The 25,910-nt window shown below is 36.4% G+C and overlaps 1 protein-coding gene across 6 annotated transcripts in view; it reads left to right on the forward strand.

Annotated features, from left to right (window-relative positions):
* TWD1 (FKBP-type peptidyl-prolyl cis-trans isomerase family protein) overlaps positions 1 to 25,910 on the forward strand; it is a 29,641-nt gene that overhangs the window by 1,714 nt on the left and 2,017 nt on the right. For 3 of the 6 annotated variants that reach the window (XR_016052928.1, XR_016052926.1, XR_016052927.1), the window contains exons 2-9: positions 280 to 371; positions 536 to 571; positions 19,107 to 19,289; positions 21,226 to 21,315; positions 22,897 to 23,081; positions 23,779 to 23,891; positions 24,000 to 24,152; positions 24,393 to 24,770. Coding sequence is in view for 3 of the 6 variants with exons in the window: in XM_088863202.1 (XP_088719328.1) it covers positions 335 to 371; positions 536 to 571; positions 19,107 to 19,289; positions 21,226 to 21,315; positions 22,897 to 23,081; positions 23,779 to 23,901; positions 24,000 to 24,152; positions 24,393 to 24,722 (1,137 nt within the window). In the remaining 3 variants the exon portion in view is untranslated. Of the gene's footprint in view, positions 1 to 279; positions 372 to 535; positions 572 to 19,106; positions 19,290 to 21,225; positions 21,316 to 22,896; positions 23,082 to 23,778; positions 23,902 to 23,999; positions 24,153 to 24,392; positions 24,771 to 25,910 lie in introns of all 6 variants that reach the window. The other 3 variants (XM_088863202.1, XM_006838227.4, XM_020664064.2) reach the window with 1 other exon arrangement.

The raw sequence follows: 25,910 nt of genomic DNA on the forward strand, positions 1-25,910 counted from the left end.
GTATGTACAAGTAGCGTGCCAAGACATTGTTGTGTCACTATGTAGTCACATCGTTGCTTACGTTTCTAGTTTCATGTGCATATTTATTATCGTGCATGTTTATTTCTTTGTGTCTAGCTTGTAACAGCTGCATGGAACAAATGTTCTCACCATTCACTGATCTCTTCTTGGATTTCAGTTGGAAACTATGTTGATTTAAGAAGCATATGCTATGTGTAGCAGTAACATACACTTAAAGGTCCCATTCTTTTGATGCTTTTTTTTGATGCTTTTGTTCAGTCCAGGAGTAATCACCCCAAGTTATTAAGCTTGTTGATTCCTCGTAAATTTGAAGATGCAAGAAGTTCAAGAACAATCTAATCAATCAAAAGGTGATTTATCTTTATTGATTTATCATGCATGACCCATCTAGGGGGCAGATTTTTTGTCTTTAAATGAATCTATTTTGAATCTATCGATTAATTTTTATTTCTTTCTATAGTTTTTGTTTCATGCTGAACTTTTTTCTGTCCTCGTTGGTTTTTGCATTGTGTAGAAGGGGATGCAGAAGCTACTCAGCTGTCAGAAAAAGGTACTTTCTTTATTCATGTCTTGAAAACTTTTTGTGTTAACGTTTGTTTCATTCATCCCCTGCGTTTTAGAAATGTCTCTGTAGTAAAATTTTATTTCATCTGTAGATATACACATTATGGCACCATTTTTTTATTGTTATCCTTGTCGGCATCATGCATTTATGCTAGCATATGAGTATGCTGTTTTCTGACAGCAATGTCTTTAGTTGGAGTAGTCAATAATAACGCAATGCTTGTTCTTGCTGGTTCAGTCTTTCTATAGTAAGGACTGGGGGAACGCCCCTCATATATTGTAGCTTAATTATTCTTTTGATTATTGTTAACTGATTGGAAGAAAAGATATTGGCATATTGTTCATGTGCTCTTGTGCTAAGGCGAGTTTGGTGGTCATAGGACACTCGTCTGAATGACATACAAAGCGGTTTGTGGTCGTGCTTAAAGAGGACATTCAATAATGATATGTCATTATTTATTTTGAGACTGATTGTATATATTGTATTAGGAAATAAGATGATTACACATTTATAATATTGTAATGTTCATACAAACTAAGTTAACAGCTTCAAAAAAAAAAAAAAAATGTCCATAAACTTTTGTAAGCCATGTCTCCTACCCATACATCAATATAGAGAGGCAGAGTGCGGAAAGTATTTTTAGTCACAAAAATGAACAAAGGGAAGGTGTGTGTGTGTGTGTGAGTGTGTGTGTGTGTGTGTGTGTGTGTGTGTGTGTGTGTGTGCGTGTGTGTGTGTGTGTGTGAGAGAGAGAGAGAGAGAGAGAGATGCAGATCAAGGAGATCTCTATAAACAAATTGTGAAGTAGCCGTGCTAGTCAGCATACCTGCTAACAAGCCCCAAAAAATGGGAGTAGGAGAGAGAGAGAGAGAGTGTTGACAGAAGAGGGAGAAGGGGGTGGGGGATATGTAGGGAGGGAAACTCAATTTTAAGCATCCCCATGAGAGCTTTTTACATCAATATGTGACATGTGGCTCCCTGCCTAGCCTGAGTCCACTTTGGAGTTGCCCTTCCTCCAAACCTGTTTGAAACAAACAGCACTTGTTCTTTTGAGAAAGTTAACACTTAAATGATAGGAATAGATGTGCAGAGACCTAGGCAAACCACGGGCGGTTGCACTAAGAAGAAAGAAAAAGATAAAAGGCAAAATAAAAAAGCCTTCTTTTTGAAGGTTACAGTAAAAAATGCAACCCAAAAAAAGATGCCGATCCAAAAAGACATGCCAGTTTTCAGCCATTGATGGCACTGCTTTAGCTAGGGTGTCGGCTTCCTGGTTTCCTTTCCTCCAAATATACCTCCAAGAGGTGTGCATACTGCAGAGGTAGTCAATCTCATCAAAATACTGAGCCAGGAACCAGGGTGGTGGGGAAGAAGAAGGCGTCTGAGCCCAAGTAATGACATTCTTGGAATCTCCCCCAATAGTAATAGAGGGGAAGGTTAGGGGTTGAACCAGCTTGAGCCCTTCCAACAGTGCAACTGTCTCAGCCTCCATAGAGTCAGCGTGACCTATAGATTTAGAGATAGAAGCCACCGTTGTACAAAGGTGGTACCTGACGATAGCACCTACACTCGACGGCCCAGGATTTCCGAGGGAGCAACCGCAAAGTTAAGCTTGGGATTTTTGAGTGGAGGAGGTCTCCAAAAGGATGCCCAAGGTAAGCGCTTGCGGCTGTATTGAAGAACAACAGTCCAGTCTTGGAAAAAGGCCGAAGTAGATAACCCTTTGAATCTGTGGTGATTAGACCCTCATAATACAACTGTGGATTTGATCTTGGCGAGGACTTGTACCACATAGAGTACTCCCCCCGAAAGATTCTATTGTTGCATCCAATCCAAATAGCCCAAAGCAAGGCTGCCACCGAAGATTTCCAGAGTAAAATCCCAGCCTTAGGCCAAGGAAAGGTTGCAGAGCAGAGAAAATGGAAGGTACATCGGCGGGAAGTACCCACTGTATATTGAAAAGGCTAAGAAGTTCCTCCCTCAGATAGAAGGTGTAGGGATAGTGCAGGAACATATGGGCATTGGTTTCCTCATCTGCCAAACATGAAACGCACCGGTTCGGAAGAGGAAAGCCTCTTCTTTGGAGCTGGTCAACTGTGAGCACCCTCTGGGATAGGGCCAGCCACATAAAGAACTGAAACAAACAGCACTTGTTAGCACACTGATTTGGACGAATAGTGTTGTATTCTCCATGGCATCATGGTCGCTGTTGCGGTCCAAGAAATTACATTTTGGGAGCTTCCTTCTGCTAGAAATAGTTGACCCCCAGCTGATGTCGAAGAGTTTGATGCCTTCCAACAGGGCCCTAGCCTCGGCGATGGCAGAACTTGTGACCCCAATAGGGCCTGAGAAGGTGAGGACTACCTGTAACTGGCAGTCACTGAGCAGTCCACCTATCGCTGCTGGTCTAGAGTTGCCAAAGGAGCAAGCGTAAAAGTTTAATTTGATGAGATTTGGCACCAAAGGGGACCAATGGCTCTGTTGCTTGCTTCTCATAGATTTTGAAAGCAGAATAACCCCTCCAATTCGTCATGAGATCTTCTTGAGAGAAAACCTTGATTTCCTTTTGGCTTCTTGTCCAAAAGATATCTCGGGCTTCAATTTGATTCCTACTTCCGAGATCTGGGCTCCGAAGTACGACTGTTTGTTCTATCCATATTCCTCAAATCATAGCCGAGACCGTTGCACACCCCAGAAAGTCAACCATTGTAGGATTTTATTTTATTTTATTTTTTGGGCGAGGGAGGGGGGGTGGGGGAGCTTGGATTTAAGGACAGTTTTGTAGTGTACCACCCAATTGAAAGCTTGGGATTTTGGTGGTAGGGGAGAGCCCACACTTTACAAGTTAATTGTCAGGTTGTATTAATTGTTTCTTTTTTTTTGAAGTCCTCAACCTTCAGGCACATTTCATGCTAATCATACACTAATATTTCTTCATGTACACAAGTGATTCTTTTTTCTTTTGGTTATGCAACCAATGTGCCTGATTTTATAACAAATCAAGTTGGCCATCCAATATATATATATATATATATATATATGAAAATGATCCTGTGAACTAGTGAGCTCACAAGTAAAAATGAGCCCAACGGCTTAGATTGAATCTGGGGGGGTGGGGGAGCTTGGATTTAAGGACAGTTTTGTAGTGTACCACCAATTGAAAGCTTGGGATTTTGGTGGTACGGGAGAGAGCCCACACTTTACAAGTTAATCGTCATGTTGTATTAATTGTTTCTTTTTTTTGAAGTCCTCAACCTTCAGGCACATTGATGCTAATCATACACTAATATTTCTTCATGTACACAAGCGATTCTTTTTTCTTTTGGTTATGCAACCAATGTGCCTGGTTTTATAACAAATCAAGTTGGCCATTCAATATATATATATATATATATGGAAAATGATCCTGTGAGCTAGTGAACTCACAAGTAAAAATGAGCCCAACGGCCCAGATTGAATCTGGGCCGATTTGACGATCACGAATGCCCGATAGTGTTTGAATTTTAATTTTTTTTTACAAATCCAAATCACTTGAAATTTTAGGCGTGTGTTCATAAAAAATAGGTGAATCTTTGAAAAATATCAAAAAAATATTTTACATGAAAATAGTGACCAAATACCCCCGTAATATTTTGGTCAATTTATTTTTTGCGGATTTTTTTGATATTTTTATTAGGTGCGGCTTGATGAGAAGAACACACGCTTAAAATTTCAAGTGATTTGGATTTGTAGGAAAAAAATTAAAATTCAAACACTATCGAACATCTGTGATCGTCAGATCGCCCCAGATTCAATCTGGGCCATTGGGCTCATTTTTTCTTGTGAGCCTACTGGCTTACAGGATCATTTTCCTATATATATATATATATATATATATAGATTCTAGAAAGACAAAGTCTCGATATTCAAAAGGAAAGAAAAATACCTTTCCTAAAATTTTTTTATAAGATCACTCCTTTAAACAAAAGGGAAAAAGAAAAATACCAGTTTGTTATAACTGTGGAAAAGTAGGACACTATAAAAATAAATGTCATATGAAAAAGAAAATAAATGCTTTAGTAATAGACCTTGAAATAAAAAAACAATTATTTGATATCCTCTTAATAAAAAGAGATGATTTTGAAGAATCTTCTGACTCTGATGAAGAAATGCTTATCGGAGAGATAAATGATAGAGAATTGATTTTCTCCAGTTCAGATTCTGAAACCGATTCTGAAGATATTAATTATCAGTGTAATTTCTTGAAAGGCCTAAACTTAAATACTCTGACCAAGGAAGAAAATCTCATAATTGACCTAATTGATAAAATAAGTGACCCTGAGGCTAAAAGAGAAGCCTTAATTCATTATATCAACATGGCCAAAGAACCTTCAAGTTCTCTTGCTCCTAAACCGACTCTTATTCCTACTAATGAAGATTACAGCTTTAGTGATATTTTGAAAAGAGTTCAAAATAGAATTCAAAACCAAAAAGAACCCACAATTCATGATCTAAAAAATGAAATAAATGAGGTTTGAAATGAATTGATAACTGTAAAAACTAAAATACAAATTCTTGAAATAGCAGCTACTAAAAATGAAAGTGGAAATGAGGAAGAAAGTCCGGAAGAAGAATTTAATAATTTGATGCATGATTATAATCAAAATCTGTTACCACCCGAAATGGAAGATACACACCCAAAAGTGAGAGACGATCCACAAACTTCCAATAACTGTAATATGTTGAGAAAAATACAAGATTATAAATATGCCAACCTCTTGAATAAAGTAATAATATAAAGATGGTTTATCATCATAAAAATAGTGGTACAAAAAGAGTTCACTTTTCAAACTACTGTTCTTATCGATTCAGAAGCCGATCTAAACTGTATAAATGAAGGACTGGTTCCAACCAAATATTTTAGCAAAACAACACAAGTTTTGAACACTGCTGATGGTAGTAAAATGATAATAAAATATAAACCATCTGATGGAGCAATTTGCAATAATGGTGCATGCTTTAAATTTCCTTTTATAATGGTTAAAGGATTAAGCCAGCCTGTGATACTTGGAACTCCCTTCTTAACATGCTTTACCCCATTAGAATTGATAATACTGGGATAAAAGCTGATATTGAAGGATATGAAGTAAAATTTGACTTCATTGATAAACCAAGAATTCATAAAATAAATAGCATAAAAAATAAGATTTCTACGAAAGAAAGATTTCTCTTTCATTTAAAAGAAGAGGTTAAGTATAAGACTATTGATGAAAAATTTACATCACCACAAATACAAAATAAAATTAATAACTTCAAAACGATACTTGAAAAAGAAGTTTGTGCAGAAATCCCTGACGCTTTTTGGAATAGAAAACAACACATTGTGGAACTTCCTTATGAACCAGGCTTTAACGAACAAAAAATTCTAATTGAAGCCAGACCAATACAAATGAATAGCAGACTTCTAGAAATTTGTAAAACTGAAATACAAGAACTTCTTAACAAAAAACTAATTAGGAAAAATTCTTCACCTTGGAGCTGTGCAGCTTTTTATGTAGAAAAAACTTCGGAGATGGAAAGGGGAGCCCCACTCCTTGTTATAAATTATAAACCCTTGAATGAGGTTTTGAGATGGATTCGCTACCCGATTCCAAATGAAAGGGATCTCCTTGATAGATTACTCTATACCTGTATTTTCTCAAAGTTTGATGTAAAATCAAGATATTGGCAAATTCAAATTTTGGAAAAAGATAAATATAAAACAATATTTAATGTTCCTTTAGGGCATTTTGGGTTAAAAAATGCCTCTCCAGAATTTCAGAATATTATGAATGATATTTTTAATCCATATACTAAGTTTATTATTGTCTATATTGATGATGTCCTCGTATATTCTGATAATATTGACCAACATTGGAAACATTTAAATATTTTTTTTAAAGCTATAAAAAATGTCGAACTGGTTGTTTCTGCTGGGAAAATAAACCTTTTTAAAACAAAAATTAGGTTCCTTAAGAATAATATCTTTCAAGGAAGGATAATTCCTATCGATTGAGCAATTGAATTTGCTTCCAGATTCCTTGACATCATAAAAGATAAAAAAAAATTACAGAGATTTTTAGGATGTTTAAATTATATTTCAAATTTTTTATAAAGATTTAGCTTCAGATGCTAAACCATTATTCCAGAGACTAAAAAAGAATCCTCCAGATTGGATTAATGAGCATACCATGACAGTTAGAAAATTAAAACAGAAGGCCAAAGAATTACTTTGTTTAGCTCTATCCATTCCTACAGCTTTTAAAATTATAGAAACCAATGCTTCTGAAATAGGATTAGGAGGTATCCTTAAACAAAAAATCCTAGATGAGGAACAACTTATACGTTTTACCTCTAAAGCCTGGAATCTAAAGCCTGGAATCTGGCACAACAGAAATATTCTGCTGTTAAAAAGGAGGTCTTAGCAATAATACATTGTGTCACGAAATTTCAAAGTAACCTGCTTAAAAAAAATTCCTCATACGGACTGATTGCAAATCAGCCAAAGGCATATTAGAAAAAGATGTCAAAAATCTTGTCGTCAAGCAAATTTTCGCTCGATGGCAAGGTATTCTTTCTGCTTTTGATTTTGATATTGAACATATTCAAGGGAAAAATAATCATCTTCTTGATTTTTTGACTAGAGAATTTTTGCAGGGAGGGAAGGAGAAGCCAACATCCGAGAATACAGCCGATGGATATAGTCCCTAGCTCAGGACAAGGCCTGACTTTATATAATAGCCCAGGAAAACACCTGGCTACAAATAGTTCTGGCCCAGGAAAATCATTGACGTCCTCATCAAATCCAAATGCTTTAATAAGAAAGCAAGCTCAAGAGATTCAAAGATCTCCTCAACAGTCCCTTTTGAGCTTTAATAGTTTAAACCCTGATAGAACTCCATTTCTTGATACAACATATATATATATATATATATACTCGTAGAGTATTATTATTAGAACTACCTGAAGCGGTTCTATTCGATAGTGTTCTAAACAAATTTGCCATTTTATCTTAGTTTTTTTTCTCTGAGTCAACTGGAAAACAGTCCCTGCACCTTGCGGCTTTCCTGGCTCACGATGGTCTTTGGGTCACAGCGACTTTAGATATGTTAACAAGATAAAATGTACAAATTGGTTCAGTTTTTTACTGAATAAACTCGACTTTGATACTATAAATAGCAGAAGAGGAACCAAATAAAATGCATAAATAAGAAAGAGTAACATTCATACATAATAACATTGATTTATAAAAATAGAAACAGAAGTACAAGATTTACAGAAGCAGAACAATGATAGGCACCTACATGAAAGTTTGAAGCAGAGGTGAGAGGCAAAAAACAGACTTGAAGTACTCACAGTAACCACTCAAACTTACAACAATGACTCTGAAAGCACTTACTTACAAAGTATTAAAACCCTAGCTGTGATATTCAGAAGGAAATCCCAAGGTGCGTACTTCTGAGGCCTGGTCCTCCTTTTATAGAAGAGGGGAGGGCGGACTCCAAACGTTCTAAAGTCCGCACCGACAAGGTAAGATGCCTTTTCTTTCACATCAAAATAAAAGGTAGGGTAAAAGCAAAGGTAAGGGAAAGATTCTTGTCGGCTTTTCACTGCAGCAACAGTGTTTTTTGTCAGTAATAATGCTTCTTTTACTGTAACAATAGTGATTGGCCTGTTGACAGTCTCTTTTTATTGTCATATTTGGGACACGTGTCCTGAATGGTGATGGAGTAGTACCATCCCTGATATTTTGTCTAATTTATTTGGGAAAATATTCCCATACAATCATCTTCGTTTGGAGGATCCAAATCTTCGGTTTCTACATCATTATACAGAAAGAAAAATATGAGTTTAAAAGTAGTTTTTCAATAAAAACGATTGAAGAAACTCTCTCAGTTATGGAAAATCAAGATAGCTTTCAACTCTTTTCGACTAGAATGATTGCAGTTCATATTAAAAGGGGTTGTAACTATCTTCATATAGGTCTTGTACAAATAGCAGTAAAACCATTAACTAGAGAATAACTAGAGAAGGACTAAATAATTCGGTTTTACTATGTCTAAGAGATAGTAGACATAGAAGATTCAGTGACTCTCTTTTAGGGATCGTTGAGTCGAGTGTCTGCAATGGACCTATATATTTCAATTGCTTTCCAAATTTTTTTGTGTCCCTAATCGATCCAAATTTATTAAAAGTGTTAACTCTTAATTTTAAAACTCAAGGTTTTGACATGGACCCTGGATCCCAGAACTTGGCTTTTGTTTATAGAATTTGTTATAAGGTCATGAACACTCTTTGTCCTAATGCAAGATTGATGGATAAAAAAGGACAAACAATATTTTTTCAAACTAATATGGAAAATCCAATCTTGTCATGCGTAAAGCTATATGCTGGAAGCAGCTAAACTTACCTGAAAATTGGTGTATACAAACTGAGACTCGTTTACCTATTTTCGAAAATAAAGAGCCAGAACAAATAATTGAATATCCAAATGGAGAAATTGAAATCCAATTTCCATCCCTTAGAAGAACCAGATTGAGTATTCCAAATATTGTTTTAGCTCCTAGGATGCCTGCTAAGAATACTGTACCTTCAACTTATACTTCTTCTAGAAGTTCGACTTCTTCAGTACCTCAATCTAATTATGAAAAAGCGCATGATGACAAAATCATTTAAGAAGGATTAAGAAAAAATGAAAAACATGTACAACATCCAGTTCATACTGTAAATACTCCCAGCTCTTCTCAGACTGAGCCTGATGAGCCAACCATGTCTAAATTTGATTTCAAAGTTTTGACAATTCAAACCTAAGATAAGTTTGCCATAGATAAAGCATGGGTAAAAAGGGATTTTCTGTCTGAAGAAAATAAACAAATAAGGGAATGGTTCCTCGAAGAATTTAATGAAAGACTGAAAGACCTCTTTAATTGTAAATTTAATAAATTCATGATACAGCATAAAACAAATATAAATTCTTTTAAATGGCTTAGGTATATCCTTAAAAAGAGAGGAATAAAATACCCAGAATTTCAGGATAATACTATTCAGAATATTAATATTATCCAAAACACCTTTCAAAACTTTCATACAGTTAAAGGAGAAAGCATTGAAGCTATCCATCCTCCTGTAGAACTACAAATAGAAGATGACCTCATTACTACTTCAGTCTCCTTTTCAGGACGATCTATAGTAAATTGGAATATAGATGGAATGTCTGAGAATCAAATTCTCGATCTCATGAAACATATGACTATGTATGCCACCGCATGTAAAGCAAGTGGAAACCAAGACCACAAAATTGCTAAAGCCATTATATGTGGTTTTACTGGATAGCTTAGATGATGGTGGAATTTTCATATGGACGAAGAAGCCAAAAATCAAATCTTAAATGCTACTAAATAATGGGTTGTTAAATGTGAGGTAGGACCTGGACAGGTCACTGATGGAGATGCAATAAATACTCTAATATATACCATTACACTTCGCTTTGTGGGGAGTACAACACTTTTATCTGCTAGATCTGAGGATCTACTTTCAAATCTTCGTTGTCCAACTCTCTCACATTTCAAATGGTATAAAAAATAAATTGTAGGGAAAAGTTCTTCACCCTGGAGCTGTGCAGCGTTTTATGTAGAAAAAGCTTTGGAGATTGAAAGGGGAGCCCCACGCCTTGTTATAAATTATAAACCATTGAATAAGGTTTTGAGATGGATTCGCTACCCTATTCCAAATAAAAGGGATCTCCTTGATAGATTAGTCAATGCCTGTATTTTTTCAAAGTTTGATTTAAAATCAGGATATTGGCAAATTCAAATTTTGGAAAAAGATAAATATAAAACGGCATTTAATGTTCCTTTCGAGCATTTTGAATGGAATGTAATGCCTTTTGGGTTAAAAAATGCCCCTTCAGAACTCGATTTCTTCATATAGCATATATATATATATATATATATATATATATATATATATATATATATATATATGGAAAAGTTTTTCCAATGCCGATAGGCAAAAATGAATAGTGATTTTGCTTACCCTCATCACCGTCCAAATTTCATCGCACGGTCACGATTGTCCGGTAGTGTTTTATTTTCATGTTTTTTCTACAAATCGGAATGACCTGAAATTTGGAGGGTATGTACATCTTACTGAGGCGCATCTAATAAAAATATAAAAAATATTATCTGCAAAAAATAAATTGACCAAAATGCCCCAAAACTTTTTGGGGGTATTTTGGTCAATTTTTAATGTAAAATATTTTTTTATAATTTTCGAAGATTCCCCTATTTTTGATTAATACACTCTCTAAATTTTAGGTCATTCCGATTTGTAGAAAAAAATGAAAAATGAAACACTATCGGACAATCGTGACCGCGTGATGAACTTTGGACGGTGATGGGGGTAGGCGAAATCACTGTTCATTTTCGCCTATAGACGTTGTGTAGTGTTTTCCTATATATATATATATATATATAGTTAAAACATGAAGTCCTTTTGGGACTCGACCTGGTTCGAGCCTAGTCTTAAAGGATTTGGGAAAGTCTCAACAGACTCAAAAAGTCTCACAAAGGAAGGAAAAGATTTTTAAATATTAAGTTTCAGATGAGTTTCTTATGACTCGGAAGGCCGTAACTCATGTAGTGCCCCAGGCTAGTCGACTTAGGTGAGTCCTGAGTCAACGTGTCAGATTTTATAACATCGTGAAAAAACATCAGCTCTGTTCTTTCAATTTTCTTTTCCATTGTTCAGTTTCTCTAAAGATGTTTCACTAATAGGCTGCATACATGTGTAGCATGCATGGCTGGATATTGTAGGGACATTGAATGACTAAGGATTATAGAAGATGTGGTGCCACGTGAATGGAACCATTTGATAACATAGTTTTAGGACTCTTTTGAGGAGTGCGAGAGACTAGTTGAAGCATGGTGCATCTTTAGAGGGATCGTGGTGGCCTTTGGCTGCAAGAATACATGGATCAACGGGTGTGCAGCTGCAAAGACATGGACACCTATGTCAGTGACCAACATGGGCACTTGCATCAGAAACGTCAGCCCTGAAATTGGCCTTTCAGGCACAGCACGTCTTATTGCATTGAGAGGGGCTGGGTGGGAAGAGTGCGCTTGAGTACTTTAGTAATTATATCAACTAAAGAAAAGGTAAATATTAAATAGAAGCTTCCAAGTTTCTAATTCAACGTGCTTGTCATGTCTTTGCTTGTTGAGATGTGCAAAAAATCATGGACACACTTGTCCAAGTTACATAGCTGCTCTGCCAATTTGGGGGCCTTGGTCTTTACCTTTGTTCCATATTTATTATCTAGGTAGTTGTGTTGTTTGAGCAATCACAAACTGAAGCTTATTTATTATAAAGTTCATCTGCATGTGTCGCTGGTTACACCTTGGTCAGCCATTGGGGATACATATTTTGGGGGAAGGGAGTGTTCTGTTAAGATTTTCAAGTGAGTGAGATATTTTGTATTAAAAAGTAGAAATGGTTGAAATAGTTTATTTAACCTGGAAAAATCAATGAACAAGATATCTGGGTTGGTATTAGTGTTTGTGCATGTGGAGAATGGCCCTTGGTCTTCAAGGAGGTGGTCAAAGGGATATTAAGGACAGCTGATTGGTAGCAAAAGGTGTTTGGGAGTCCAAGATCGAATTTTTTTGGTTGGAGTTGCTACACCAAAGGTCCCAGACTTCACAGTAAGATTAAGTTAAGTGTAATAGTGTCATGTAGCCATAACTTTGAAGAACTTTGGAATTTTCTCATGATAAAAGCAAAAAGTGTGATTGATGGTTGGTTTATGCAGAGCCTTTCAGGGTGGTCACATTAGTTTCAAGAAACCCCTTAATGATAGCATGACCGCGCTGGAAAATACTGCTCCCTTGGCATTTCCTGGGTGATCTAATTCGGAAATACTCTCATCACAAGTCTTACTTCCTCTCCTAGCAATGCTTCCTGTAATCTATTCATGTGCTTCAAATAACAAATCCTGTTGGAGTTCTTGCATTAATGTTCTTTTTAAGTATTGTCCTTATTTTGTTATCCTCTGAAAACTGTCTGCATATTTTTGGCTGAAGTCTCCATATGGTTTTAAGCATACTCCTTCGATGATCAGCATCTATGCTTATGGAATCTGTATTCTGATATATGAAAGACCCATGCAAGTAATTCTTTCATTCTTAGGTAAGGTACTGAAGTCCTCCTACCATGCTTTGGTGCTTTTCTGGTTCTTCACGTAGTTTCCTTCATCCGCTCTTAATCTTTGGTTGAGGGCTGTTAGAGTGGCCGATGGCTTGCAATGCAACATTTTGGTGTGATCAAGTAAATCAAGTGCATATTTATGCTAAGATAAACGGGGTGCATCCTTAATGCGATCCACTTCTATCCCCAGTGAGGATAGTTGTCATGAATCTGTCATCTGAAATCTGTCCTGAAGAAATCTTTTGATCTCAGCGATAAGAATTGAAGGACCTCCTGTAATAATGTTGTCATCTACAGATAGGAGGATAATCATAATCTGGTGCTCTTGTGGATGAAAATAGAATGATTCATTACTGTGCTTATGAATCCCTAACACTTTATTGCACGATAAAAGCTTTGAAACCAAGTACAAGAACCCTGCTTCAATCCATGCATAGATTTCTTCAACTGACATACTCTGAAGGATCCTTCTAGCCAAAACTCCATATACAACGCTTCTTTTACCTCTCCATGAAGAAAGGCATTCCTCTCGTAGAGTTGGAAAAGAGGCTACTCAAATGGTGACAATTTTGACAAGAAGGCTGTAAGTTTCATCATAATCTAATCGATGTTGTTGATTAAAACATCTTATATACCCCATCGCTACCCGAAACATTCTCTCCAACATGCCTCTTCACAATTTCCCAAGCTGATATTTCTTTGGACATAGCTTCGACCCACTTCGGGTTGTTTGTCGCCACATGATAGCTGGTAGGCTCCTTTCGTTTGAGAGCTTTACATTATAAATACCTGATAATCATGTGTGAGGTTTTCATGGCTTATCCATTAATTTATAGCAAACTGATAGATTGGCGAATAGCATGATTTTCTGCGCTAATTCTGGCAACTTCTCCACGTTCAACATGGCGTCCTCTTAGCTCCAGACTCGTGTTATGAACATTATCATCTTGCTACCCTAGCATATGTGTATTTTCAGCTTGCTGCCCTTCTATGTGCCACTGTCATTTATTTCTATGATATACAATCACCTTCATGGTTGCAATGTTAGGCTGCTCATTTGGCTTTCATTTATGATATACGATCACCTCTTTGGATGCAACATTGGGCTGCTCATTAGATGGAGTGTCATCATCTTCAAGGTGTTTGGGATCTTTGGCAATGTATTGAGGCACACTCTCGTCAATGTTGCTAAGTTGATGAGTGTTGTTAGGAGCACACCCCAAACAAGATAACTCTTTCATCTCATTTATTAATTGACTCATGGTTACAATGCCCTAGAAAAACATTGACATCATCATTTACTTTGAATGAAGGCGCTAATAATATAAGCTTCCTTGATTTGTCATCCAAGACATGTAGATGTCCTTGCCGATCTGTTCTAGTTAATGTGGCCCCTAACAAGTATCCTTCAAAAGCAGAAGACTGTTTGGAATAGGAAATTTTTCTTATTTTCTTGAGTCAATTGAGAGATAGATATAGCACTATGCTTGATCCAGGGAACCAGAAAGATATTATTTAGAAAGACAGGACCAATGGAGGAATTTACAGAATCATTTCATATGTGAGTGATGGGAAGTGAGAAACCATCCCCGACTAATAGGGGACCACTGCCAGAATAAGGATAAGAGATAAGAATTTATCAGGATCACCTGAAACATGGTTGGCTACTCTGCCATTAACAATCCATGCTTGATCATTTGGTGAAGTCAATGACATAGTCTCCATTGTTGCATCATCCCATCTTGCGTGGGTTACTTTTATAACATATTACACAGTGTAATATATTCTCATCAGTTATTTTAGAAAAAAAGACAATCTTCATTGGAGTATTAAGGGCAGCGACTTTGTGGCTATTGTTCGAGCTTTATCCCTGTTGATTATAGTAATAGTAGCAGTCCACTATGATGCGGTTTCGGTGACTACAAATCTGGCATGTCACATCCTTATGTCCAACCATACTATTTTGTTATAAATGATTAGGTGTAGGGAAAAGACCGTGTTATTAGTTAGTGGAATGAATGAGCTCCAACTCTTCCACGACCTCTAATGCCATGATATGTCCACGACCACCTCTTTCTCCATTATAAAATGGAGGGTTACTGATCGTGACTAACACAATGGATCATGGTTTTGAGCATCTTTAGGTGTAGGTTTATTTTGGAAGAGGGTCGTGTTCAGGTAGCAAGGGGCACATTTGTGAAAAAATTGGAAATGGGGGGCTTGGGGATATCGTAATTAACAAACATCCTATATGCATTGTCTTTTTTACTTGGTGGTTCTTGAATCATGTTCAGTTGATCATAAAGCCCCTTTTTGGTTGAAATATTCCATGACTGTCATTTTTCTTGCTTGCATTGTTGGACTGCAAGCCTCAAATGCATCACACATGACTCAAAAAGGAGACATGAAAAGCCTTCCATAAATTTGCAGCAGTTCGCATTCCCATAACCTGTGCTGGAGTTTCTTCGGAAAGAGGTGTGTTGATTCATCCAATGAGTTGCTGGTCATTAGCAACCCGTTTTCATAACAGGGGTTTGTGGAAACAATGCTCATTTTCCATCATCATCAATCTCTTCCTTTCTGATGAGTTTGGAAGGAGGTTAAGAATATCCATCTATGTCATGGATTATGAGTCCCTTCTAGATTGCGACATTGGATGAGGTCAACTTGGTGGAGACCATTTAGGGGAGCACATTTGGGAAGAAAATTGATGTGAGGAAGACATTATTGTGAAATGGAGAATGACGTTGGGTAGAGAAAAGAAGAGAAGAATGTGAAATTGACAAAGTAGCAATGAATGAAAAGATAAAGAGCTAAGGGAAATCATCAAGTTTCTGAAATTAGGGTTATTGTTAAGTTTCTGAAATCAGGTTATGTTTTTTAGGGGAAGGATGAGAGTAATTAAGGCTTTTGAGAAATTAGGGTTTTGATGAGCGCGAGATCCATAGTTGGAGATTAGGGTTGAAATTAGTTTTTTTTTTGGTGAAAACGGAGAGAGAAATTAAGTCATTTGAGAAATTGATGAAAAAGAAGCTTAGGTTGGGACTCCAAAATTTCAATGGGTAGAGAGGAGAGAGAGAGCACGGAGTGGGATAGGGCAATATTTTCTTTTTTTTGTACGGAGTGAAGAGAAAAGGAAGAAATGGAAAAGAATATCAGAAGAAAGAAAGAGTGACAATCAAGAATGAGATTCAGGTCACTATGAGAATCAAGAAAGAGAAATAAGGTATGGTTTCTATGAGAAAAAGAGTGGATAGCCAAGAATGAGATTGGGGTTTATATGAGAATTGAGATAGAGGAATAAGATATAGTGAGATTACGGAAGGTAAGATAGGATTTTACCTTGTTATGGGTTTGTGTAGAATATCCAGCAACCTGCTCTGATAAAATGTGAGTTTGATATTCCACAATAGGAAAGAGATATTGTAAAGACATCAAAAGCTAGAGAGAGTGGCTTAAATTCCCAAATCAGTCCGTATGCAGCAACATCTTCATTATATAAGTAAATATTACATGGTTGGATGTTTGGGTTTGTACAAATATGTTTTTTTTTTTAAGTTGTTAACTGTTGTATAGATCATAGTTGTTGGAAACGCTTGGGAAACCGAATTGTTTTAAGAACTGGAATCACGGAATCGCAGCCAGCTAGAAGATTCTTGTCTTGGAATCGTTGTCCGTACAATAGGAATCACTAGGAACGAGATTCCTAGTTTTTGAGAATTGTGTTTCGATCGAAATAGATCCAAGTTTCATCTACATATGGAATCGAGATTTCTTCCTCATTAGAATCGGGATTCCCATCCGCCTGAAATCGACACTTCAGGAGTCAAGATTCATTAATATGCAATCAAGTTTTCGACATCTATGGGACAGAGATATGTTGTTGTTTCGAATCATGATTCTAACATATTTGGAATCAAGTTTTTGAAGTATATGGATCAAAGATCCATGTCAGTTTGAGATCGAGATTTACAATAATATGGAATGTGGAATGCGTTTAATGACCCCTACCAGGAATCGAGATTTCATTTTTATGAGAAGGAAGCCACAAGCACATCTTGAGCCTTATCAACTTTAGAACCTATATTGGATGTCTCTTATTAGAAGGTTTCTCGAATTTTAAAGTGATTGTGTTGACTATTGAACTTATGGTCATTATATACAAAAGACAAGTATTCCTAAATTGTGATTTGGACGTCATTATTATAAAGACAAAATACGATTATGTTTATGCCATGGTTTTACTTTTAATTGTATGTGTTGTATTTATGAATTATATTTTAAATTTAAAGTAAAGGCCATCCATGGTGGCACAAGTAAAATAATGAAACCCTGCAACCACTAGAAGCATTCGAAAGAAGATTTCTACTCCAATTGACATGGAATCAAGATTTAATCCACGCTAGAATCCAGATTCGATATATTTTGGGAACGTCTACCCACAATTAATGGGTTCAAGTTTTCAAAGATGTGTTGGATTGAGATTCCGAAATTAAGGAATCGAGTTTCCTTGATTCCGATAAATGGTTTCTAAAGATGTGTTGAATCGAGATTCCAAAATCAAGGAATTAAGTTTCCTTGGTTCCAAAAAATAGTTTCTAAAGATTTGTCGAAACAAGATTCCAAAATCAAGGAATCGAGTTTCCTTGGTTCCAAAAAATGGTTTCCATGGAGATTCCTTAACGAAAACGCGGAATCGGGTTTCAGAACCGAAAACGCGGGGTCAGTGGAGCTATGGTATAGATAAATAGGAGATGCAATGATCAATGAGAGGACCCACAGACCGGGCCTCTCAGCAAAAAATGGGTTAACCCAAAAGGGCCTTATACAAAAAGTGGGTGGGGCTTATAACATTTCCCATATCAGAGGATATTCAAAAACCAGAAGGTCTGGAGGGGTAAAACATAAACACAAGTAAGTTCCATAAAGCCCTGAATTGTTAAGGATCCATTGCGCTCGCACCAGCCCCTTCCTTAGCTAGACGGTCTGTTAGGTCGTTTGATTCCCTCCTATGCGTTCATAAGACAGCCGTATCCCTGCAAATGTGCATAATCTCGTCATAAATCGAAGCAAGATACCGGGGGGAGGAGATTTTCCAGACGCCCAGGTAATTATGTTTTTGGCATCTCCTTCAACCAACAGAGGTTGTCACCACGCAGGGTCAAACAACTTGAGACTCGAAAGGAGGGCCATGGATTCGGCAAATTGGGAGTCAGCGTGTCTTGGAAAAAGAGGTCTTTCTCAAAAAACCAAATCTAGGAAAAAGAGGTCAAGATGTTGTCTTGATGATCTCTAAACAACCCACCCACCCCTGCTGGTCCAGGGTTACCAATAGAACACCCAGTTGTTTGCATGAGCAGGCCAGGGGGGTTTAAAGAGGATGATGTCTTTCCAATTTTGTAGCATTGGGTTTGTACACATGCAAATGCCCTTAAGATCCACATGTTTTACATTGTGAAATAACATAACGAAAAATGGCAGTAATGCCTGTTATACATGGTACATAGTCTAACAGATCATACCCTGAGAATTTCATGGGTGTTATGATTTGTTCCAATTTCATTTTTAACTCTCACATTAAATACCGATGATGTTCTATTCCTTGTTTATTTTCTTTTGGATAGGTCTGTATTTAAATAGATTCAGAAGATGACCTTCCATTCTATACATCCAATATTTGGTGGTTCTTGAAGTGGCAAATAAATGGCAATTTATTGTGCCCTCATAAATACTGTGAGAACAGATGTTTGTATAGAATGGCAATTGATTATGCCCTCAATTCCTACCAAGGTAGGGGCCCTCTCCCCACTGACTCACCAAAAAAAAAATATCTATCCAAATAGTCTATATTCAAATACTGTCTTTGATTTCCTTCTTATACGATGCTAAGAAGTGAGGCCCAAAAGAACGTGGTTGGAAGTAGTCCGAAAAGATAATAGAGCAAACTGGCAGACTAGGATTCGTGTAGCCGACCCCAATTAATTGGGAAAGGCTATAATGATAGTGATGATGACGATGCTAAGAAGTGGAATCATTTTTTTTAGTTTATTGCATGATTTTACCATTGATCATGAATCTTTCTGGGAATTGTGTAGAGAAAATGGCCCATTCATCTTATTCTGGTCATTAGATTGAGATTTTATGCAACTATGAGTTCCAGTTGGGAACGAAATTATTTCACTCGATGTTTTTGTATGTGTTTAGATACAATCTTTTATTTATGTACAATGCTGCTCTTTCTATCTTTCAAACAAAAGAAAATAATTATAATAATGATGTTGTTGTTTTCTTTTGATAGGTCGGAATGATGATGATGATGAGATCACTGTTGAACCTGCATTCAAGCATGGTGAACTTCCTCAAGATAATAAGCTTCCCCCCAAAGTTGACTCTGCGGTGGAAGTTCTTCATGAGAAAGTTACCAAGCAAATCATCAAGGAAGGTCATGGCCAGAAGCCGGCAAGATTATCGACATGTTTCTGTAAGGATAACTTTGATCACCACGTCTCACCACGTCTCATTAGTTCATAATTACATTCATTTGTTGCATATGGTGCCTGATTGTAGTTTCACCTTCTTTGAGCTTAAATCTTGATCTGATAACTTACATCACCTCATCTCATTAGTTCATAATTACATTCTTTTGTTTTGTAGTTCTCACCTTCTTTGAGCTTAAATCTTGCAAATTCATTGGCTTACACATGTTTGCAGTAATTTTTGTAAGTTTGCAAGTACATTGTAAGTTTATCAATAATTCTGGTTACATCACTTCCTATATTAATGGTAAATGCTCTTTCATTAGATAAGTTGTTATTAATAATTAAAAAACCTTGAATCAATATTGTATCATGTTTCATCTCTTCATAACTATAAGGCAGCTTCTTCTTTTTTTTAAGAATTCATCTTAGGGGTTGTAGAGATAGAGATAGTCGAGGATACAAAGTTTTGTATCAACTGTCGAATATCATCTGATGTCCGGGACATTGTCATATTTGCGTCATGAATAGTGCTGGATGGAGGGGTCTCTACTTTTAGTCCCTTGGAAGCATCATTAGCAGCTTGGCATGCCCTGTACAAAAGTCTTCGTGTATCGAATGCCCGGTTGCCTTGCCGAAAAGGATTTCGACATTTTGTGATAATATGCCCAGCTCGTTTACAATAAATACAACAAATTTTCTTCTTACACTGGGATGCTATATGACCATATTCTTTACACTCATAACATTGCAGCAAATAGGGATCCTTTTGTGATGGTGTTCCTCTATCCCGTTGAGCTACAAGTACAAACTCTATATCCTTCTTTCCTTCAATGGTAGCTTGCATCGTGATTCTTGTTTCCTCATGAAGTAATTAGCCGAGAATAGCATCCATATTTGCTATATTTTCGCAATTCAAAATATTGGCTGGAACAATCTTATAGTCTGGGCGCAACTTTATCAAAAACTGCGTCACCTTCCTGTCACCATTTATCTCCATTAAGCTCCGAATGCAACAAGCACTAGTGATAGCCTTCAAGTTTACATATTTATATTTTGTCCACAAGTTCATGAAACCAGTATAGTATTCTTGAATGTTTTTCTCCCTTGACTATAGGAAAACATATCATACTCTGATACCATGTTAAACTTCTGAATCTTCCCGAAAAATCATTGTGTATTGATTAATCATGCAAAATATACAGAGTCCCCTATACATATAGGGCTAATCAGTTATTGATAATAATGAACTAATCTAGTCTTATTAAGAAAGTGCTAATCAGTTATTGATAATAATGAACCAATCTAGGCTTATCAAGAGAGATATCTACATGAAATACTAGATAACTTAAAATTAAAAATTATTCTCAACTATCTATATCTCCTCGACTATCTCTATCTCTACAGGGGTATTTGTTTCTAAAGTTCTACCCTCATTATTTTTTTCTTCTCAAATTGCATCAAAGTTGTGAAGCTACATGGTCTATGATTTTCTTTTTAGTCCCAGAGTTATTGAAGCAACCTTTTCCAAAATCTTAAGAGGTTCTCTTTTTCTCATCATTCATCTCAGTCATTTCCACCCTCCCTATCACTTTTCCGTGCTACCGTATTGATTATAATTAAGATCAAGCAGTGATCTTATATTCGCATGGTCAATTTAGGCTTGTGTACTTTTGCTTTATAGAAGTTTTTAATTATCCAATATTTGTGCCTTGAAAACGGATGGACTTAAATATGCTCTATACTTATAATGAATAGAGACTCTTGTTGCCAAATGAAAATGCTTATGTTGGATTTTCTTTGGAAGGAAACAACTTGTGTTTTTCTTCGAATGCTCTAAGATAGATATATTTCTGGAGAGTTTTATGAAAATTCTTAGTCCTTTTTTGCAGTCACTAGGATTTATTTGTCAATTAAAGCAATTGATGGTTTTGCTGGCAGTGCATTACAGAGCATGGACAGAAAATATGCTGCACAAGTTTGAAGACACATGGCAAGAACAACAGCCTCTTGAACTGATTTTGGGAAAAGGTGCATCAAAATTTTTTCTCTCAAGCCCATCACTACAAGTGAATGATAATTTTTTATAACTTGCCTAGAATTGGTTCTCAATATACAATCTTTCCAATAATATACTTTGATTAATGCGACTTTTGTTGCATGGTGCTTTTATGGAATTGATTGCCTTAGTTCTTTGTAGATAAATAACGTTGTAGATTGTTTTGTTATAAGAACACATTTGAAATTCAAATCTATTTCAGAAGCTATTATATTTTGTTTCCTTTCATCACTGTATCATAGTCTTTAAAGATAGATTAGCTTTTGACAGCCTCTGTGACATTGTTTTTCTTGTTTGGCAGGAAATTTGCTTGGTCGTGCAGCGTTTTACATGTTTTAGCTGCTAAATTTCTGCCTAGATTTCTAGAGCAGCACCACAAAATATTTTGTTGTCGATCTTTATAGACTGGTAGCAACATCAGAAATTGTAATCAGAATTTCATCTCTTTAATCTTCTGCTATGTGTTATATTATTGCTGTTGAGCAATTCAACTAAAATTAAACCAGACGCCAAGCTACCAATCGAAGAAAAGATACCCAAGCTGGCAGTGGTTCCTGTCTGGCTTAGGCAGGGCACTTTGTCGTTTGCCTTGGTTTAAGTTACTTTCATAAAATAGATTTAACAATATTATATGTTAATATTAAATGTTTAAAATTAGAGATAATAAAGCATCGTTACCAGCTCAGTTGGTAGTTCGGTACACACTTGTAAGAAGCACAGTTCCTAATCCTATTTCTCCCTGCGGTAGCTTGATTAGATTTAGTAGTTTTCTGATCACAAGGAAAACTACAGATAGGCGATTGTTTCTTACTATCCAATTACTAGGATTCCTCTAGCAAGTTCCTATCCGGCTGCAGTGGTGTAGCTTCTTATTAGTCATAGGTTAATTGTATTTTGGTCATTTGGTTTTCTATTGGTGTTGCACTCCTTTAGGCGCTTCCTTTTACGGGCCATGCAACGGTTTCTCAACAAGAGGGAAATTGCCGCATAGAACCAACTGGTCCTTTACCAGGTGGTACTGAACTTTGATTGCTTCTGAATCCAAGTCAGTGATGTAGGCTAGGTGGTTATGGTGTTAAGGGTCACATCACAACATTTAAGGTTTGAAACAAATAGTTAACCTACCCAAGACAACGAATTGGAGCCTGGTACTATGAAATGCTAATATTCTTGAACTGATACGAAGCTAGAGCCAATTTATGGGTATATATGTTCGACTAATTGATTGATTTCTCTGTCACCCTTTGAGTTCATCCCCGGGTACCTTCTTGTTTGTTTTCACATTTCATCCGTATCTTTAGATGGATGTTCTTGCATATTTGGTGTTGCATGAAATTTAGCTCCCAATTATGTATGATTGAGAACCTTTGCAGTTTCAAATGCAAAAGGTGTTTAGTTGCTTACTTAGCATGTATGAAATAGAATTCAGTAAACCTACTGTCATTCAACAATTTAACCCTTAGTTTTTGTGGTTAAACGAACAATTGCAGACTTTTGGTTTTGTGAAGTATGATTTCATGTGCAATAACTTACTTTCTTCTACCTATACACAGAGAAAACCGAGATGACAGGATTGGGTATTGGTGTATCCAGCATGAGAGCTGGTGAACGGGCATTGTTACATGTGGGTTGGGAATTGGGGTATGGTAAAGAGGGAAACTTCTCATTCCCCAATGTCCCCCCTATGGCTGACCTGTTGTACGAAGTCGAGCTAATTGGTTTTGATCAATTCAAGGAGGTCAGTTTACCAAATGGTTCTTGGATATGACATGATTTTCGCTTAAATGTAGAGAAGTATACCCTAATCCATTTTGAACTATACTCCAAAGGGACATTCATTGCCCTTTCCTGATGACAGACGATGGAGATTCACCGTAGTGGGGCCTACTGGGACATCACCTAGGTATGGCTAATCTTCATCATCTATCATCAAGAATGGGCATTGTGTGCTTCTTTGGATTACCATAAACCAATCCATTGGATTATGGTCTACCCTTCCTTAAATATATCCCTTGCCCTTGTGTTGACTCACCACAATTAGATGAAAGAGCACGTATACTATGGTCCCGTGTGAGCAATCCACATACTCCCTCGAGAAGATCTACTTCGAAGGATTGTTTCAATCTGAAATTTTGAGAACCACCTAAGAATCACTAGATGATTATTTTCAAAAGAAAAACTTCGAATTTTGAGTTCTCCAACACTTAGATTTAACCATCCAAAAATGGATGGTCTCTGTTCAATCTTGAGGCATTAGTCTTTTTCAATTGCATGGAGAGGAGTTTGGGAAATTTTCTTTACTGAGATTAGTCTATGGGTTGAAGAAGTTATATCCCCAAAATGATCCTAAAATTAATCCTAGATTGGGTTTTACTTGAGGGAGTAAATCGACGGTATATCTTTTGGCTTGACTAAATCCCTTTGATGTCTACTAGGGGAAGGCTCGTAGTGATATGACAGTGGAGGAACGAATTGAAGCTGCAGATAGGCGAAGGATCGAGGGGAATGGCCATTTCAAGGAGGAAAGACTGGAGGAGGCTATGCAACAGTATGAAATGGTTACTAATTCTGATTTCTGATTTTGTTTTGATAATTGCCTATTGGTATGATAGTTTCTCTGTATAGATCTTCTCAAATACCTGTTTTTTTGTTTCAGGCCATAGCTTACATGGGAGATGACTTTATGTTCCAGTTATTTGGGAAATACAGAGACATGGCCTTGGCTGTGAAGAACCCATGCCATCTGAACATGGCAGCATGCTTGCTAAAGCTGGAGCACTATGAAGAGGCAATTGGGCAATGCAGCATTGTACGTGCATCTTAGCCAGCAACCCGATTTCCTTTCATCTATCTTTTTTGTGGACTCCATGTACTTTTTTTTTTTTGAAATTGTCAACGGTGGAGTCCATGTACTTATTGTTGTTTGGTTTTCTTGGTAAAGTTAAAATGTCTATTGAAATCATTTTCTTTTTGCAAAAAATAAAATAAATTGTTAAGATTTTTCAAAAAATTTGTTATGTTAGTCACCATTGTTCAAACATTTGGCCAGGTCTTAACCGAGGATGAGAATAATGTTAAAGCATTATTCAGAAGAGGGAAAGCGAGAGCCGCTCTAGGACGAACAGACGATGCAAGAGAAGACTTTCAGAAAGCAAAGAAACTTGCACCAGAGGACAAGGCAGTGGCAAAGGAGTTGCGCTTGCTAGCTGAACAAGACAGGCAGGTGTATGAGAAGCAGAAGGAGATTTACAAGGGAATCTTTGGGCCCAGACCTGAACCCAAACCAAAGAGCAGGATCCATTGGATCGTGGTCATTTGGAACTGGCTGGTTTCTCTAGTTTATAGAATCTTCAAGTTTCGAAGGCCCAAAGCCGATTGAACCCACATTCAAAAAGCAACTTGGTTCCTCATGTTGCACATGTTCAAGGTCAGAACTTAAAGAGTTATTTACATTTTATATATATATATATATATATATATATATATATATATATATATATGAGAAATGATCCTATAGGACCCTCTCTCACCCATGTGTGTAGGAACCCCAAAAGATCACCATTAAGGTTGGAACAAATCTCTAGAAAAATCAAGTCTCACACCCATTTGATAATTTTTCTATAGATCCGTGTCAACTTTTATGGTGATCCTTTGGGATCCTACGCACATGAGTGGGGGAGGGTCCTATAGGATCATTACTCATATATATATATATATATTTATGGAAGATACTACAAAACGCCTATAGGCAAAAATGAACAGTGATTTCGCCTACCTTCATCACCATCCAAACTTCATCGCACGATCACAGTTGTCTGGTGGTGTTTCATTTTTCTTTCACTAATTGGAATGATTTGAAATTTGGAGTGTGTATACATCTTAGTGAGACACACCTAATAAAAATATGAAAAAATAATTCGTAAAATATAAATTGACCAATATATTTTGCGAATTATTTTTTTGATATTTTTATAGGTGCACCTCACTAAGATGTACACACGCTCCAAATTTCAAGTAATTTGGATTTGTAAAAAAAAAATGAAAATTGAAACACTATCGGACAACTATGATCGTGCGATGAAGTTTGGATGGTGATGAGAGTAGGCGAAATCACTGTTCATTTTCGCTTATAGACGTTGGGAAGAGTTTTCCTATATGTATATATATATATATATATATATATATATATACATATGGGATAATCTAAATTTAACAACCCTTCAAATTACAAGGTTCAAGATAGAGAGAGTTGTGAAGGATGGATTTATTAATTTTATAGTCTATTTTTTAAAAAAAGTTACTTTTGTGGGGCAATTTTGTAAATATTACTACAAGATAAAGGATACTTTTGTTCGCCCTATAAGGGTAAAGTTGAAATTTTAACTAAAGGACAAGGGCACTCTACAAATAAAGTTCTAGGACACTAACTTTCAAAATGTCATTGTACTTTTGTGAAAATTTCAAATTTGCCTTTGCTTGATGGTAAAATTACCTATTTAAATAATGTTTTAATAAAAAAAGTAATGATTATTTTGACAAATACACCCATCACAACCCCTTCTAACTT

Source organism: Amborella trichopoda, chromosome 3 (assembly GCF_054954075.1).
Source record: "Amborella trichopoda isolate Santa Cruz 75 chromosome 3, AtrichopodaSantaCruz75HAP2 v2.0, whole genome shotgun sequence".
Taxonomy (NCBI): Eukaryota; Viridiplantae; Streptophyta; class Magnoliopsida; order Amborellales; family Amborellaceae; genus Amborella; species Amborella trichopoda.